Source organism: Tenrec ecaudatus, chromosome 8, assembly GCF_050624435.1.
Source record: "Tenrec ecaudatus isolate mTenEca1 chromosome 8, mTenEca1.hap1, whole genome shotgun sequence".
In the NCBI taxonomy this organism is placed as follows: Eukaryota; Metazoa; Chordata; class Mammalia; order Afrosoricida; family Tenrecidae; genus Tenrec; species Tenrec ecaudatus.
In genome coordinates this window covers 124,194,591-124,209,453 of record NC_134537.1, presented here as the reverse complement: position 1 = coordinate 124,209,453, position 14,863 = coordinate 124,194,591, and the positions used below count along the sequence as shown (strand labels likewise).

At 44.5% G+C, this 14,863-nt stretch overlaps 1 protein-coding gene across 2 annotated transcripts in view; it reads right to left on the bottom strand.

The window, feature by feature from the left end:
* The window catches only part of IRF2 (interferon regulatory factor 2), a 111,855-nt gene that overhangs the window by 52,655 nt on the left and 44,337 nt on the right, over positions 1-14,863 (bottom strand). For both annotated transcript variants that reach the window (XM_075556834.1, XM_075556835.1), the window contains exon 2: positions 4,239-4,331. In XM_075556834.1, the coding sequence (XP_075412949.1) occupies positions 4,239-4,325 (87 nt within the window). In that variant the 5' untranslated portion in view covers positions 4,326-4,331. The remainder of the gene's footprint in view (positions 1-4,238; positions 4,332-14,863) is intronic.

Below are 14,863 nucleotides of genomic sequence, written 5' to 3'. Positions count from 1 at the left end.
GTCTCAGAAATACTGTGATTGGCATTGCTCCTCTCTAAGTCAGCTCGAGTCATGACCCATGAACAATGCTGACCAAGTGCCGCCCAAGCGTCAGACAACAAGCCTGGCACGACATGGGCAGCCCTCATCAATGTAGCCAGGTGTGCACCTGCCAGTGGGGCCCTCTACTAAGAATACGGCACACGGACAGCATCATCCCAAGGGCAGCGCCCATTTTCTGAGAGTCCGAACAGTTTTCCATGGGAGAAGATGATGGCGAAATGGCCTGCTTACACCTCAGACCACTCAAACTGGGGACAGAGGTTGGTTTGTTTGTTTGTCAATCCAAACTTCTGTGCCTGTGGTTACCATCCCATTTAGGGATAGGTTATCTTGGGGAATGTTAATGAACATGAACAGACTCATGCCAGATATAAAAATATTCATCTGAAAAGAAAGAGTGAAAGTCCTGACCTCGCAGTAGGGATGTTGGGTTTTATTGCTTTGGCTGTGATTATTCATTACCTTACATCTCCTCTCTCCTTTCCTGCTACTTCCAGGTACCTCCACCGCCTCTTTTTTGGGAAGAATTCCTCCAGGGGATATGTCCAAAACTCTATAGATACCGCAAGCTAATAAAAATGTACGATTATCCCCAAATTTCACTTCCTACAGACAAGCTTTAAAGGTCACATAAAATGAACATGTGGCTTATTTAAAGGATGCGCTTAAATAAATACCTTCAAATAGAGTAACGTTAAGTCCAATATTAGTGAAAGAGGAAAAAAGAACAAAAAGAGAAATTGATAGCGATCTGGGGAAAAAAACAAATGAAGCAGAAATGACACCAATTCAAAAGAAAAAGAAATTACACTGTGATAGTTTGTACCCTTGTTAGAACCAAGCCCCAGCCTGGCACTAAGCTCTCCAGAGCCTGACACAAGAATGAAGCCAATCAGCTACACTATGCACTGTGTCCTCAAGATTAAATGAACGAGAAGGCGGGCAGGGATATGGGTAGCGGGAATAATATATTCACCGAAAAACCATAATTTCTCCCTTAAAAAGGGGATGATGGAGGAAAGAGCTAGGAGTCAAAGGGCATTTATAGAGGTCTAAACAAAGACATGTACATGCAAATATATATATATATATATAAAGATGGGGAAATAGATCTATGTATCTATATTTACAGGTTTAGTATTAAGGTGGCGGAAGGACCTTGGGCCTCTACTCAAGCACTCCCTCAATGCATGAATATTTTCTTTTATTAAATTGGCACTCTACGATGCTCACCCTCCCAACACAACTGCTGAAGCCAAAGCGGGTAGACAAGTAAATGTGGTGAAGAAAGCTGATGGTGCCCGGCTATCAAAAGAGATAGTGTCTGGGGTCTTAAAGGTTTGAAGATAAACAAGCGGCCATCTAGCTCAGAAGCAACAAAGCCCACATGGAAGAACACACCAGCCTGTGTGATCGCGTGGTCCCAAAGGGATCAGTTATCAGGCATCAAAGAACAAAAAATCATATCATTGGCTGCACACCTCCATGATACGATCACCGAAAACAAATGAGTGCATAAGCAAATGTGGCGAAGAAAGCTGATGGTGCCCGGCTATCGAAAGAGATAGTGTCTGGGGTCTTAAAGGCTTGAAGGTGAACAAGCGGCCATCTAGCTCAGAAGCAATAAAGCCCACATGGAAGAAGCACACCAGTCTGTGCGATCACGAGGTACCAAAGGGAACATGCCAAAAAAAAAAAAGAATATATGTATATATACCATAGTGAATGAAGGGGGAAGTGCAGAGTGGAGACCCAAAGCCCATTTGTCAGCCACTGGAGATCCCCTCACAGAGGGGTTTAGGAGAGGAGATGAGTCAGTCAGGATGCGATGCAGTACCGATGAAGAACACAGCTTTCCCCCAGATCCTGGATGCTTCCTCCCCACAACTACCCCATGATCCGAATTCTACCTTGCAGGACTGGATAGGGCAGAGGTTGTACACTGGTGCATATGGGATCTGGAGGCACAGGGAATCCAGGGTAGATGATACCTTCAGGACCAGGGGTGTGTGGGGCGATACTGGGAGAGTAGAGGGGGAGTGGGTTGGAAAGGGGGAACTGATTACAAGGATCCACATGTGACCTCCTCCCTGGGAGACGGACTGCAGAGAAGGGGGTGAAGGGAGACTCCGTATAGGGCAAGATATGACAAAATAACAATCTATAAATTATCAAGGGCTTATGAGGGAGGGGGGAGCAGGGAGGGAGGGGAAAAAAAGAGGACCTGATGCAAAGGGCTTAAGTGGAGAGCAAATGCTTTGAAAATGATTAGGGCAAAGAATGTACGGATGTGCTTTATACAATTGATGTATGTATATGTATCGATTGTGATAAGAGTTATATGAGCCCCTAATAAAATGTAACAAAAAGAAAGAAAGAAAATGATGATGGAAATGTATATGCAAATATGCTTGAAACAATTGATGTATGAAATGTTATGAGCTGTAAGAGCCCCCAATAAAATGATTTTAAAAATAATAAAATAAAAAAGCTAAAAAAAGGGATGATATATTTCATTTAATTTTCCCTCTACATTACACAAGGGGCTATTCCAAAACATTGATTTTTTTCAAAACTATGTATTTTAATTTTTTTAAACAAATCAACCTATGACTTTTAAAGTACTCTCCATTACACTTAATACATTTGACAAATCTGAGATTCCATTCTTGGAAACATTTTTCAAATTCATCTGTTTGAATTGTTGACAGCGCCTCCCACATATATTTCTTTCCTTTTTTGCCATTAGGACTCCTTATTTATTGTGCAGTAAGTCTTATTTCTGATCCTTTTTTTAAGATAACAAATTGGAACTGGCCTCCCACATATTTTTCTTCATCTCTTCTATGCCCTCTAAATCTCAATCACTCTCTTTTCATGTTCCTCTTTATTCGAGGAAACAAAAATAAGTCACATGAAGTGAGGTCAGGTGAGTAAGGTGCATGGACTAAGAGAGGTATGCTGCTTTTGCCAAAAACTGACACACTGAGATGGCTCATGAGCAGGTGCACTGTCATGGTGGCAAAAAGAATCCCCCATCTGCCACACATCAGGCCTCTTGTCACACACTGTTACGCTATTTTTCAGAAGCTCTAAATAGAAAGCTTGATTAACAGTCTGAGTAAAATCCAAATGCACTATTCCTCTCACATCAAAAAAGCAACTCAACATTAGGTTTTTTGGGTACCCCCTTGTAAGTATATATTTTCAGAGGCGCCCTGGTAGCATAGTGGCTCACAAGTTGAGCAAGATCAGTGGTTTGAAATCACCAGTGGCTCCTCAGGAGAAAGATGAGGCTTTTCGCTCTCACAAAGACGTATAGCCTACAGGGCATAGTCTACAGTAAGCTTGGAGACTTGGGTTTATTGTTATGGCTCTATCAGGTAATTATTTGACTGTTCAGCTCCAAATATGGCAGTCCGAACCCATCAGCTGCTCCACTGGAGAAAGAAGAGGTCGTGTAAAGATGTACAGCCGTAGAAGCCCTATGTAGGGTCACTATGAGTCAGAACTGACTCAAGGGCAGTGGGTTTGGGCAGTGGGTTTGGGTTATTGTTACAAACATTATCTCTTCCTGGTTCCCCGGAAGAGCTGGGATCAATTGAAATGAGAGTCTTGCTGTTGTCAACGTAAAGGTGTGTTTTGGGATATCATGGGAGGGGGTGTTGTAAATGAGATACTATTTTTTAGAACAGATGGATCCACGAATAAGGTTTCATGACAGATAAAGATAAAAAGAAAACATTTTCTAAGACAAAATTATTTTTTTAACATAGAGACCATTAAAAAGAAAATCTATACGCTCCAGTCTCAATATGAAACCCTACAACAGTTCCTATGAAAGGCAGGACACACACACTCACATTCACACTCACACCTACACAAGGGAGGGGCTGGAGAACCAAGTAAGGGTCCTTGAAGGAAAGCACAGCAAGAGATTTCTCACAAATACTCATCCAAAACCCCAAAGATTAGTTGAAACTGGTAACTCATAATTGGGGCTATGGTCTGAGAAGATGATAAGTATTGTATTTCTATGCTGACTTGCTGTTTGTACGGAGTTTCAGGGTGGGCTGCTTTTGTACGTAATAAAGCATAAGATTTTTAACACATGAAGAATGGTTTTACTTTTAGCAGCACTCTCTCTTTGTCACACACACACACACACACACACACACACACACTCACGTGCTTACCTTGTTAAGCCACTTTAGCCCTGGTATTGTGTTTGAGTTTATCTGCTCCTCCAGCCATGGGCGCATTCGCATCCTTTCCACAGGCATGGTACCCTTTTGCAAAAGAGGAACACAGCATTAGGTACTTCTACTACTCAATGTCCCTGTCTGCACCACAAAATTCTACATAATTCTACTTGACTTGATTGTTTTCTATGTTCCCCTTCCTCAAAAGTACACAGCTTATTTGTGTGTGGAGTGGGGTGAGGTCAGGAGAGTGTATTGAAAGGCTTTGCACAGGGGCCACCTGCCCTGCTTGCCACTCTGCCTGGTTCCCAGGAATTGGTCCTCTGGGACGATGTAGTGTGGGCCAGGCCTAAGGTTAGGTTTTACCGATCCTGGAGGTGAGCAGAGTAAATGGACTCTGCTGTTAACTGAAGAGTTGAAGGTTCGAGCCCCCCCTTCCCTAGGTACCTTGTAAGAAAGGCTTAGCGATCTACTTCTAAAATAAAAAGGCATTGAGAAGCTGGAGGAACACGGTTGTTTTCTGACACACCTGGGTTGCCATGATTTGGCATTGACAGCAAAACCAGTTAGTTGGCTCTTCCACATCCTTCACCAACGAGCCATTCTCTCCCGGCCTGTCCTGTCCATGGCAGAGCGCACCGGCATCTTGCTCTGGCTTCTCCTTTACTTTCACCCTAACGCAAGCTCCTATTCCGATGTCACCTGGCCTCGTTCTTTATCTTTAACCTGCTTTCCCTCTGAAAATCATTCCTCCCCCACACCCACAGGAGGGTGTGCTTTCTCTCATCCACCAAAATGTACCCGAGATGAACTCACAGGGAACTTTCTATGTTAGTTACATAATTTCATGTCAATTGATAAATAGGTCTAGGGGTTGAGTCTAGCCTGTCAATCAGGTCACGGCCTGATGTTGCTTCCTTGTGGGCGTGCCTTTTCATGAGGAATCTAGGAACTTCTCTGTAATTCTGCCAGCAGAAGAGGTGGGTCTCTGTCTCTCTGTGTGTCTCTGTCTCCCTCTCTCCTTCACCTTCCTGTTGACAAGTCACATGGAGCCACACTGATGGCAGCCAGAACCCTGGAGCTGGAGGAGCCAGGTAGAGACCTGTGCCAGCACTGAGATGCTTCTACTGCCATTGAATCCACAAGTCTTTCCATCCACTGGCCTGTGATCTTCCTGCAGTCAGCATCATTGCACGTGCTGTGTAACTGTAAAGAAGAATTTATGAACTAGTATTGGACATATGGGCCAATATCGGACTTAGGGGCTTGATCTGGACTAGGCTGGGATGTTTTCTCAATATACAATTGCTCCTTGATCTAAAGCTCTCTTATACACATGAGTGTCTCTGGGTTTGTTTCTCTAGTCCAGTGGTTCTCAACCTTCCTAATGCTGCATCCCTTTCATACAGTTCCTCATGCTGTGGTGACACCCCTCCCAAACCATAAAATTGTTTCCGTTGCTACTTCCTAACTGTAATTTTGCTACTGTTATGAATCAGGCAACTCCTGTAAAAGGGTCATTTGACAACCCCCAAAAGGGTCATGATCCACAGATTGAAAACCACTGAATCTAGTAAATCCAACATAACACACCTTATAAATTGCTTAGCACTCTGGTTCATCCTCCTTGACGGTAAATTGAAATTTCACCTGGGACTTAGAAGCAAAGACAATGCAACTTCAATTGTACAGGATCTCATGAACAGTGGGGCATGATAATCCTCTTTTCAACCCTATATGGTCTCTTCTTTCTTTTACCCATTTCTTCCTCTAAGCAGGAACTCTGAAATTCTATTCAGATGAATCTGAGCTGAGATGGCCTGAGTTTCAATAACTCTCTCTTCCAGCTTCCAAAGGCCTCCTTCCATCCTTTATGACTAACTCCCAATGCCGTGGCCGATAGCAAATGTCATCATGTGAACTCCTGGGAGCATCTGTCTCTCGATCTCTCCCCCAGTTCAAGCCTACACATTGTTGCACACACTCCTGCTCCCTCCTGCACTTCTCTGCTCTGCATTTCTTTCCCTGGCCTTGCCGATCCTTTGCATCCTCTAAAACCCAGCCTCTAGCCCCTTTCTATACAAGGCCTTGCCAGACCCCTGCAGTCTGAAGTAACCATCCCCTTCTCCTCCAACGTCTACAGTACACACCTGTCATATACTGCTCTTTGGAACACCAAACGCTAAGCACTGAACTGTTCCTCACAAGGCATGCAATTCACACCCACCAGGCACCTACAGGAGAAAGCTAAGGCTGTCTGCTCCTGTAAGGCAGGACTACATTGGAAACCCTGTGGACATGCTGACCGTGACTCAGACAGAATTGACTCCGTGGCAGCAAGCTATCACCATGTTGTCATTATTGACAAACTCGCTTTACAACCTGTACACTTTCAGCTCTCTTCCTGCCTACTTCTCATTATAAATTTTCTGAGGACTTCCCCCTTTACAGAGCTTGTTATCAAACCCCAATGCTGCCTTCCACACTGACATTTAACCAAGGACCAGGCCCGTTGTAAAGCCCAAACTAGATCTTAGACCACTCATCCACATGTTTCAGGTCTATAAGACCAAAGAAAGGAACCTCAGAGGCAGGCTAAAGGGATAAGGAAAAGACACACACACACACACACACACACACACACACACCAAAAGAGCAGCTAGTAGTGGTTCTCAGGCATTCCATTCATTCCACCCATTCAAAGACCACTTTTTGAACATGATGTTCTAAGAACTGGAAAAAAACCATTTTCTGCCAAGTAAGCACTCCACCTGCCACTCTGCGAGAGAAGGATGAGAGAGACTTTGTCCTCCCCTAATAAGAAAGAGTGACAGTCTCGGAAACCCTCAGGCACCGCTGTACCCTGTCCTACGGGGTCGCTATGAGTTGGATTCAACTCAATGGCAGTGAGTTTCATTTTGAGAGTTAGTCCAATAGCGGAGACAGGAAAGCAGAGAACTATAATCTTACAAGGTGAGTTCTGTATTCCAAGTGGTGTGGACAAACTGAGAGTCTGGCAGTGCTGGCTGAGTGTTACCCAAAACCCCTCCCCCTCGACTCCCCACCCTGGGATGACCACCATGAGGGCTCTCACAGACATGGGGCTCACCACCAAGCCTGCCTAAGCCGAATAAGATCTCAAGACACAGAAAGGGGCAGCTCAATCAGGAGCCATAAAGTAGGAGGAGCGCCATGGTGAGTATGCAGCTGCTAAAGGAAAGGTCACTGGTTCAAACCCATGGCCCGTCCCATATGAATACCATCCTGGAGATCTGTTTCCACAAAGATTGCAGCCCAGGAAATCCCATGGGCAGCTCTACTCTGTCCTGTGGGCCAGCAACGCCTCCATGGCACATTATGACCACAACAAAGTGGGGCCAGTTCCAACAGTCACCAGGGGAGCACTAAAGACACGGCCTTCAGAGAGACCACGTGACAACCACGGCTGTTGTGGAGCAACAGTGTTGAGACTGTGCCTGTACTTGGGTCCATGGCCAGATGAAGACAGTCCTGCCCCCATTCATAATGACTACAAATGTGAACTCAGCTTTTTCACAAGTGGCAAACTGGGAGAAATGGTCACCTGAAATATTCTAGAGAGCCTTTTGTCCTTAAAACTGCGGCCTGTGTGGGAAGACGATCATGCTACAATCATGGGTAAAGGAGGAGATGAGGATGGTATTGATCATAATTTATCACAGTTAATCACTTAGCCTCCCAAAAAAACATCAGCTTGTCTTTCTCCCACACCGGAAGATCTAGGACTAAATCCTTGGGACCCTATTACTTATGCTGGTATTCACTCCCTGGATAATCTCGCCCAGTCTTTATTTTTTTCTTTTTGATCATTTTATTGGGGGTTCATGCAGCTCATATCACAATCCATACATACATCCATTGTGTCAAGCACATTAGTACATATGTTGCCATCATTCTCAAAACATTGTCTTTCTACTTGAGCCCTTGGTAGCAACTCATTTTCCCCTCCCTCAACCTCCCTCATGAACCCTTGCTAATTTATCATTTTTTTAAATGTTTCCTGTCTTACACCAACGGCTGTTTCCCTTCACCCATTTTTCTGTGGTCTATCCCCCTGGGAGGGGGTTATATGTAGATCATTGTGATTGGTTCCCGCTTTCTCCCCCATCTTCCCCCTTGCCCTCCTGGTATTGCTACTCTCATTATTGGTCCTGAGGGGTTTATCTGTCCTGATCCCCTGTTTTGTGAGCTATTATATGAATCAGTGTGCATGCTCTGGTCTAGCTGAATTTGTAAGGTAGAATTGGGTTCATGATAGTGGGGGAGAGGAAGCATTAAAGAACTAGAGGAAAGTTGTATGTTTTGTCAGTGATATACTGCGCCCTGACTGGCTCATCTCTTCCTGATGACCCTTCTGTAAAGGGATGTCCAATTGTCTGTAAATGGGCTTTGGTCTCCACTCCGCACTCCCCATCGTTCACATGGATGTGATTTTTTTTGTTGTTCTGGGTCTTTGATCCCTGATCCAATTGACACCTCATGATCACACAGGCTGGTGTGCTACTTCCATGTGGAGTTTGTTGCATCTCAGCTAGATGGCCGCTTGTTTATCTTTAAGACCCCACCAGATGCTATATCTTTTGATAGTCAGGCACCAACAGCTTTCTTCACATTTGCTTATGCACCCATTTTGTCTTCAGCGACTGTGTTGGGAAGGTGAGTATCACAGAATGCTGGGATATTAGAACAAAGTGTTCTTGTATTGAGGAAGTACTCGAGTAGAGGCCCTATGTCTGTCTGCAACCTTAACATTTAACATATAAATATATGTACATAGGTCAATTTCCTTATCCTTATATATAAATATTTTTACATATGTACACACCTGTATTTAGACCTCTATAAATGTCCTTTGCTTTATGGTTCTTTCCTCTATTTCCTTTTACTTTCCTCTTGTCCTACTATCATATTTGGCCTTCATTCAGATTTCAGTAATTCCTCTTAGCTACATTGCCCTTGAGGAAGTCCCACCGGGCATTCTATGGCCTCCTTGCCATCAATTTTAGATCACTTCTTGGTCCTTTGTTCCTGGGTTTGTTGACCCACCTTCCTTTCCCCAGCCTCCCCCTGTCCTGTGTCCCCCGCACCCAGAACCATTGGTGCCATTGTTTTCTCCTCTGGGTTGTTTAACCCACCTAGCTCACTGAGCTCAACATGCAGACAATAAAAGCACCAAAACAAGTCAGAGAAGAACAAAAGAAAACAACAAAACCAACGACAAAGTAAGAGGATCCTATTTGTTGACCTTTAGGGGTGTTTTCTGGTCAAGTCTGATGGGGTGCTACTCCCTGGCCCCAAAGTCTATTTTTGGTGTAGCCCAGGGACTTCATTGCTTTGCTCCCCTTTCTGCTATGTTGCACACCCTTAGTGTTTCGCCCCGGTGTGTCTCACCCAGTCTTACAGCTTTCCCCTCACCATCTATACTCACCTTTCAGGTGGAGTCGCTCCCCCAAACTCCAGATTCCAACATGCATACTCAACATCTCCTCTTGAACTCAGGCCTTTCAAATTTAACTCAGACCCATGCCCATTCTCAAAGTCAAGTTCATACCAAGTCTTCTCCTGTCCACGAATGGCAAATCCATCCTTTCAGAAGGCCAGGTCCATACCCTTGGCATCATCCTAGGCTCCCATCTCTCACCCCACATCCAATCCACCAGCCAGATTGTCAACTTCATCTGCCACACATGAAGAGGCTTCAAGAAGTTGATGGAAAAAACAGAATTTAACAATAATGGAATTTTCTCACCAACTTTTAGAAGTCCCCACATATCCTGACTTAGCTCATCTCCTATGTGGATGGTAATAATAATTTCCTCTTCGATCTTCCTTCCATACTTCTCTCCATTAATCTCTTCTCAGCCGGTATAATCTTTTGGAAGTATAAGTCAAGACATCTGTCATTCTCTCCTACTTCCTTCAGAGTCAAAATCAGAGTCACACACTAGAAAGTTCCTTGGCATCGACTGCTCTCATGTCCTCCGACCCATAGGCCATCTCCTCTGGTTATGCTTGCCTCTCTGTTGTTCCTTGAGCATGTTCATCATACTCTGGCCTCTGGTTTATCCACACTGCTGATTCTTCTGCCAGCAAAGTGTTCCCCCGGTAAATCCATGCAATTCATTCCTCATCTTCTTCAAGCCCTTATTCAAATATCTCCTCCTCAATGATGCCTGGTCCAACCATAGTACTGAAAATAGCCCTTCTCGTCCATCTCACGCTGCTTGTACTTTGTGCAAAAAAAAATGACTAACAGCAACTGTGTGTTGCTGTTGCTGTTGTGAGTACTGTTGAGTTGGGCCTGACTCACATGGATCCTCATAACAGAAGGAAACGTGGCTCAGTCCTGTACCACCTGCACAATTGTTGACAGGTTTGAGTTCATTGTTGCAGCCACTGTGGCAATCTATCTCATTGAAGTTCACTCTCTTCTTCACTGACCCTCTGCTTTATAAAACATCATGCCCTTCTCTAGGGACTGGCCTCTCTTGATAGCATGTCCAAAGTACATGAGTCTCACCATGCTTGCTTCTAAGGAGCATTCTGGCTGTACTTCCTCCAGGAAAGATTAGTTTATTTTTCTGCTATTCACAGGTATACTCAGAATTCTTTGCTAATATCTGATGCACTTTAAAAGAGATGCTTCACAAGGGCCCTGGGTTTTGTCTTTTTCTTTCTTTTTGCCCAGCAACAGCTCAGAGTTCAGCATAATGCTTGGCAAATAAATTAAGAGATTTAATCAGAAGATTTAATGAGAAAAGCCTACGTTGAAGAAAGCATGGTGAGATCATGTTGCCTCTTGGTCAACAAGGAGGACTTGAAGCACTTGCTGAGGAAGATCAAGCACTGCAGTCTTCAGTAGGGATTGTAACGCAATGTAAAGAAAACCAACCGCACATACTGGACCAATGGATAACGTTGCGATAAAGGCAGAAAGATTGAAGGTGTCAAGGATATTCATCTGGCTTGGATCCATGAACAACATTGTTGGAAGCAGCGGTGAAGCACACAAACAGCATTTGGCAGATCTGCTGAATCAGAGCTCAGTCAATGGCATCCAGCAACAATAACAACAACACTCTTGTTTTTCACCAAGACTGAGCCATGGGGAGTTAAATTTCCAAAGTCTAGCACTCTGTAGAGGTGAAATCCATGTAAGATTTCCATGTGAGAGACCTAGGCTTGCTTTCTGGCCAATATACCTCATGCCTGGCCCCAGTCCTGTCAGTGACCTATTGGTGGAGGCTTGCATGCTGTTCTGCCACTCAACAGCTTCAGCAGGTCTTACATACTAAGACTAGAAATCAAGTCCTGGTGAGCTGCATGGGAAAATAATCCACTGAAACCCTGCGGGGCGCGGTTCTAGGCTGACACATACAAGGTCTCCAAGAATCAGAATCAACTTGACATTCCGGAACGGCTGGGGTTTGTGTGTGTTGCTTTAAGTTGATGAAGGAAGTCTGGACTGGTGCTTTATCAACTTTGATGCATATATGTGTAAACACTTCCAGTAGGTCTGGGTGGATCCTGAGATGCTGTATTTCTCACCAGCTCCCAGGTCTAAGCTTTCCTCGTATTAGTTTAGATTTCCTGGTGTTTTTAATTACTAGTCACCTGTTAATTCTGTGGGTTCCTATAAAATCGGGTCATTTGGGCAGATGGCCCTCCTCTATTGGTCTGATTGTGTCAGACTTAAGAGCATGTCCTATCGGTCTATCCCTTATTTCTAAGCTATGCCTTTCTAGTAAATATGCACCTCAGTCAAACTTCGGGGTGCTCCTCATGCAGCCCCAAAATACTAAGTCCATCAAACATCAAATCATTTTTCACCATCTCAAATCAAGATGGCTATACATTCATGATAAGATGATTTTTAGGGAATGCCAGGAGAGCAAGCATTTCCCCAAGGGTTTCACTTATTTTTGTTTTTATGCTTTGCTGTTATTGCTTTGGTTGTTTGTTCTATAAAGTACTAAAATATGCCCCAGTGACACTCAACAGACAACCAGCCTTTTTGACATGAAGGCACTTCCTTTTTACTTAACAGACCTATCTCCCTACACATTGAATAGGGCAGGAATTACCACGGTCTGGCCATGACAGTGAAGAAAAGCTTCCAGTTTGGCAATGATTTTCTCCTGACTTTCAAAGGGAGCGTATCCATCCTTACTTCTCAGGGCAGGGAACAGTGGGATTCTTCACCATGCCTGATCCCAGAAATTGATCACTTAGTCTGGCACCGATAACAGATAGACAGAGAGGCAGACAGATGGATAGACGGACACACACAAACATAAATAATATGCTCAGAGATTAAAAGGCTGGGTTGATAGCGACAGGGTGTCAGAAGACTGAGTATGGAAAAGGGAAAGGGCTTACTTAGCAGATATTTCCTACTTTCTACCAACAAAATCCAGAGGAACAAATTGGCCTTCTTCCTGTAAGGCCCATAGTCAAGGGCACTAACACTCAGGCCACAGGAAACAGGGAAAGAGCTGATTGGAAAAGGCACAAAGGAGTTATTTTTGCTGAGAAAACCCAAAATGCACCAGAGATTAGGATACTGGTGTTCCAGACCTGACTTTCAGTGAGGCCTGGCACAGGTCACTTAACCTGTCTGATCCACGCTTGCTCATCAGGGCGTGACTACCATCACTTTGACAATGCGATGTTCCAAGAAGGTGGCACCCGTGGCTATCTGACTCGATGCCGTCTTTGGTAGCATGAAAGCTCACAAATCGGTTTGTCTCTTTGGGACGTTCCTACTCTTGTACATCGGGTTGCTTTTCAAAGTGAAATGCTAAATGTTTATAATCCTATAAAATAGGAGCAGCTTGCACTTTCAGGGGAGTAAAGGAGTTGAAGCAGCTACACCCGGGCCTGGCAAAAAGGCCTTTTGTGATATCGCCTGTTCTACCACCGAGGCTTGGACACGAGAGCATCTTCAAAGCCAGGCCATCTGGCTATAAACCAACTAAGAACATGCCATAGGTGTTTGGAGTATGGCTGGTGCCAGGGCTGCTGCAGAAAGCATGCAGGCCGTTCCAGTGATTCATATGAAAGGACTACTACCTCTGGCGTTGGGTAAGCCTATGGCCCCAATCAGTGTCACTGACCAGGCTCTTGCTTGTGTCTTGCAGTAGTAATGACAATAGCTATCCACTGAGTATTCACTACATGCCAGACATTAAAACTAGGTTTTCTACAGCTTCCTCACTTAATTCTTACAGCCTTCAGAAATGGGGATTTATTAACCATTGCAATTATGGTAGTTACACCATTTCATGTCATCTTGAAGCTAAACAAAAGTGTAGGAGTGGTATTCAACCCATCAATCAGGACACGGCCTGATGGTGCCCGCTTGTGGGTGTGGCCTTCTCAGAAGGAGACCACCCTCTCTCTGCTTTCACTTCCCTGTTGGCTGACCTGGCTACTGCCAGGGCTCTGGATGCATCCACCGCCATTGGATCCACATGACTGCACCTACTAACCTGTGATCTTCCTGCATTCTGCATCATTGCATGTGGCTGCCTGAGTCTGAAGAGGGACTTATGGACTCATATCAGACTTAAAGACTTGAATTGGACTGGGCTGAAATGTTTTCTTGATATAGAATCACTTCTTGATATAAAGCTCTTGCTTACACGTACATGAGTGTCACTGGATTTGATTCTTTAATCAACCGGCCTCACACAGCAATAAAGGAAAAGAAAGGCAACCCCTCAAAGGCAACCCACTTTTAAGTAGGGAGTCAGGACGCACACCCAAGTCTGACAATGAAAAGTCCAGGCTCATAAACCCTAAGCTCTACTTTCATCATATATGAGAAATCCCTCCAATGGCCCTCTTGGCTGTTCTAACCAAGCCTTTCCCAACTCCTCCTCGTCTTGCATACCACTGTCATATTAATCTTCCTAAAAGAGCGCTTTACTCATATCAAGTCTATGTTCTAAAGTCATCCAAATATCTCTGCTGGATCGAAGATAATAAAATCCTTCACTGAGAGGAAGGGCTTCTGGTAATGGCACCTTAGGTAATTCAGACCTCATTCTCAAGATGAACAATGAACATATGGGGTTCAGAAAAACACCACAGGACTAATGGATAGAGGGAGAGCCAGGAGAAGAGAGAAACCTCGGAACATGAGCGAGCATTCGGGACTGCTTTTCCCCCCATCTAGGGGCAGCTGAGAAATCAGGGGGCATAATGAATTACAGGTTGGGCTGCTCTCCACAAGGTCAGCAGTTTGAAACCACCAGCTGCTCCAAGAGAGAATGACTGGGCTTTCTACTCCTGTAAAGAGTTATCATCTCGGGAACTCACGTGGCACTTCTATCCTGCCTTTGGGTCACTATTAGCCAGCACTGATCTGGTGGCAGTGAGGAGGCACATCTAGAGATGCCAGTCAAGGCGGTTGTGGGCTTAAACACTGGGCATAGCAGTTTTGATAGTCAGGGGAAGAGAAACAAGAATTGCGGAGCAGGGCTCACTAGAGGGCAGGTAGGGCAAGTAATAAGACCAAATGGAATAAACTCACCCTAAAAGACTGAACCCCAGCATTGAATCATTTCAATCCCTGA